This window comes from Eurypyga helias, unplaced genomic scaffold (assembly GCF_000690775.1).
Source record: "Eurypyga helias isolate BGI_N326 unplaced genomic scaffold, ASM69077v1 scaffold5217, whole genome shotgun sequence".
Lineage (NCBI taxonomy): Eukaryota > Metazoa > Chordata > Aves > Eurypygiformes > Eurypygidae > Eurypyga > Eurypyga helias.
This window is the reverse complement of record NW_010260950.1, coordinates 11,758-14,733: the sequence shown is the minus strand read 5'-3', so window position 1 is coordinate 14,733 and position 2,976 is coordinate 11,758. Positions and strand designations below refer to the sequence as shown.

At 54.9% G+C, this 2,976-nt stretch overlaps 1 protein-coding gene across 1 annotated transcript in view; it reads right to left on the bottom strand.

Annotated features, from left to right (window-relative positions):
* LOC104512272 (rho guanine nucleotide exchange factor 10-like protein) overlaps positions 1 to 2,976 on the bottom strand; it is a gene marked incomplete at its 3' end in the record, with an annotated part of 15,631 nt that overhangs the window by 11,267 nt on the left and 1,388 nt on the right. The window contains 5 exon segments of the mRNA XM_010155191.1: positions 796 to 904; positions 1,712 to 1,828; positions 2,276 to 2,451; positions 2,733 to 2,816; positions 2,933 to 2,960. Coding sequence (XP_010153493.1) covers positions 796 to 904; positions 1,712 to 1,828; positions 2,276 to 2,451; positions 2,733 to 2,816; positions 2,933 to 2,960 — 514 coding nt within the window.

The window sequence follows — 2,976 nt, the reverse complement described above, 5'->3', positions numbered from 1 at the left end:
TCACCTATAAATAGCCAGTAACGGGGAGGACCGGCTGGGCTGGAGGGGAGGGCGCTGGCGGCCGGGTGACCTTTTTCCTTCCCTAATTTTGGCAGGGAGGATGGCTGCACTTGGTTGCCGGCTCCATGAACTCCTTATTCCCTATCTCCACGGCCCAGGGACAGGATGCTCACTAACACCTTGTGGGCTGGGTTGGGATGCTCTCCAACATCCCACGCTCAACACAGGGGCACCCCGAAAGCATTTAAGCCCCCACACACCTGGTGAGGTTAAGTCACGTCTGGGACATGCAGCAAGGTTGGGACACACACACCGGATCCCCCGGGCAGCTCTAGCCAAGGTGTGAGGCTGGCGGTTGGGATCCTACCTCCCCCAGGATGCTCCAGGGAGAGCCTCGAGCTCCAGTGGGAAGGCTTTTCCACCTCCAATGCCCTCCTTCTCCGCTCTCCATCCCCTACACCACAGCGTGAGGGTTAGGAAAACATTCCTAAAGAATTAAACTAATCGGCATTCAAGGGCAGTTGTGTCCAAGGGGGGAAACCCCATGGGTGCTGGCATGATGGGGTCACTGTACCCGTAGGGACACGGGTGCTTGGAGCAAGGCGTGAGCCAAACCGGCCAAGCTTGCAGAGGGATGCAAATTAAATAAGAGCTTAAAAAGCAGAAAATAAATCAGCAAAAGGAAAAGCTGAAAGTCATAAGGATCCACGATGATTTTTTTTTAAAAAAACCACCCTCAGAACAGCCCTTTTTTTGTCTCTCAAAAGCAAGGAGAAGGTGCGTTCCCCCACTTACCTGGCACTTCTTTCCGGTGCAGGAACGTCACCTTCCTCATCACTGCGATCTTGGTCTTCTCCAAACCGTCCTTGGTGCCGCTTTTGGCTGCTTTCATCAGCTGGGTCATCTGGGGGACGAGAGGGACGGGGAGGCTCAAGGCAGCACTGGGACCCCATTTCAGGTCTGGATACAGCAGGGACATCCCCTTAGGGACATCTGAGCATCGTCCCCCTTTTTCCCCCAACACAGCCCAAGGTGAAGGAAGAGGAGGCACGTGGGTGAGGAAGAAGGATGCTCTAGCATCTCTCCTCCCTCCATGGGGACATGGGAAGCAGGCACAGGCAAAGCGAGAGCATGCAGCAAAAGCAAAGAGAAGGGAGAGAAGGGGGGGTACGAGCGCACCCATCCCCTTCTCGTGGCCAGGGTTTTATGTGTGAGAGAGCAAAGGATGGAGCGTGTTGGCCTTTCACACCTCAAATCCCAGCGTTTTTAGCCCAAGGCAAAATTGGCATCACCTTGCCAGCCCGAACTGGCCCTAAACTGCCAAGCTGGATGTTTTGGGGCTGGGAAAGGCTTGGCATTAAGTTTCTACACCTCCCAAGAACCTCCTTCCCCACCTGATTTCCACCCCTGTATTGGAGGGAAAAAACCCTTCTCAGATCCATCTATCCTGTGAGTAACCTGGCTTCGTCCAAACGCCCCTTAAAAAAAACAAACACACACCCGAAAAAACAAACGGTTTGGGCTGCTGGAGGACGGGGAGCTGCAAGACAGATGGACACGAGAGGCAGCTTTGCGGTGCTTTGCTTAATTTGTTTTTCTCTTCTGGGGGATAAAATGGGATTCACTTAACCTGGATAAATTCCGGGAGGGTTTTCAATGCCCCTTGGGAAATCTACGGGATAAGGAACACGGGATGGAGGAGGGACGGTACCTTCCAATCGTACTTCTGCTTCAGCTCCTGCATGTCTCTCCCCCCAACTCTTAAAGCCAGGATGTCCCTCTTAGTCCTGGCGTATCTCTCCTTTAGTCTATTCAGGTCTGGAGAAAGCTGAGCCCCAAGCAAACCAGGCGGGAGGAGAAGGCAGAGGAGGCAAGAGAAGGCAGAGATCCAGGTAAGCAGCCAGGAAAAAAAAAAAAAACCACACAAACAGGAGGAGAAATCATCCCGAAGCAGCACAGTACAAGCAGCATCTTCCCAAAAATCCGGCTTTGCTCGAGCAGGGAAGGCAGCAAGCGCAGAGAAAGGCAGCAGCCACGCTCCAGCAACGCCAAAACGCAAAAGGAAAGGTGGGGGAGAGGGTCGAAAAGAAAAAAAAAAAGAACTGAAGCCCCTAAAGTTTCGGCTGGCTTGGCATGGGGCAGCCCCGGGAACCGCAGCATCCTCCGCTTCACCACCTGCGGGAGCAGCTGGGCTTGACGCTCCAGTGCCTTTAGACAAGCAAACCCAGGGGGAAAAAGGGAAAATAATAATAATAAAGATTAATCCCAGCGTTACCTTGGGCTGAAAGGATGCCCGCTGCTTGGCCGGCTCGGCCTCCGGCTTGGCTTCCTCGCCCGAATCCTCGCTGTAGCTCTCGAACTCGCTGGAGCTCCAGCCCAAATCCTCGCCCGCCCGTGGCCCCTTGCCACGCTGCACCTCCTCGTAGATCAGGCTGCGCTCCGGCCCCCGGCCTGGCAAGCAAAATCCATCTCCTTTTCCTCCCAGAAAAGCCATTTCCCCTTCCCAGGGATGCACAGGAGATGCCCCAAATCCTCAGGGGTTTTGCAATCCCTCTGGGAACAATTTTGCTTCCACCCTTTCCAGATCCCAGCGCTTTTCCCAGGGTTATCCCCCCTCCACATCCTTTCCTATGATGAGCTTCTCCCTCCCGGCATGCATCCCTCAGTTTGCCTCTGGAAAATGGGCACGTGGACCCTGGGGAACCCGGGGAGGGGGGAAGAGGTGCCCCTACCATCCTGCTCAGCATCGAGGGTTTCACAGGGGACGTCATCATAGATCACATCGTCCTCCACCACTGGGAACTCGAAGTGCTCACCTTTGGGGGGACAAAACCCCAACCAGGGACTCAGGTCAGCACCTGTGGATCCAGCCAGGGTGGAGAATTCCCTTCCCAAGCTTGGCAGGGTGTGTTTTCCTGGCATTTTAACCTACCTCGGCGGCCGCTTCTCCTCTTCCAGGTCTGGGCACCGATGTGG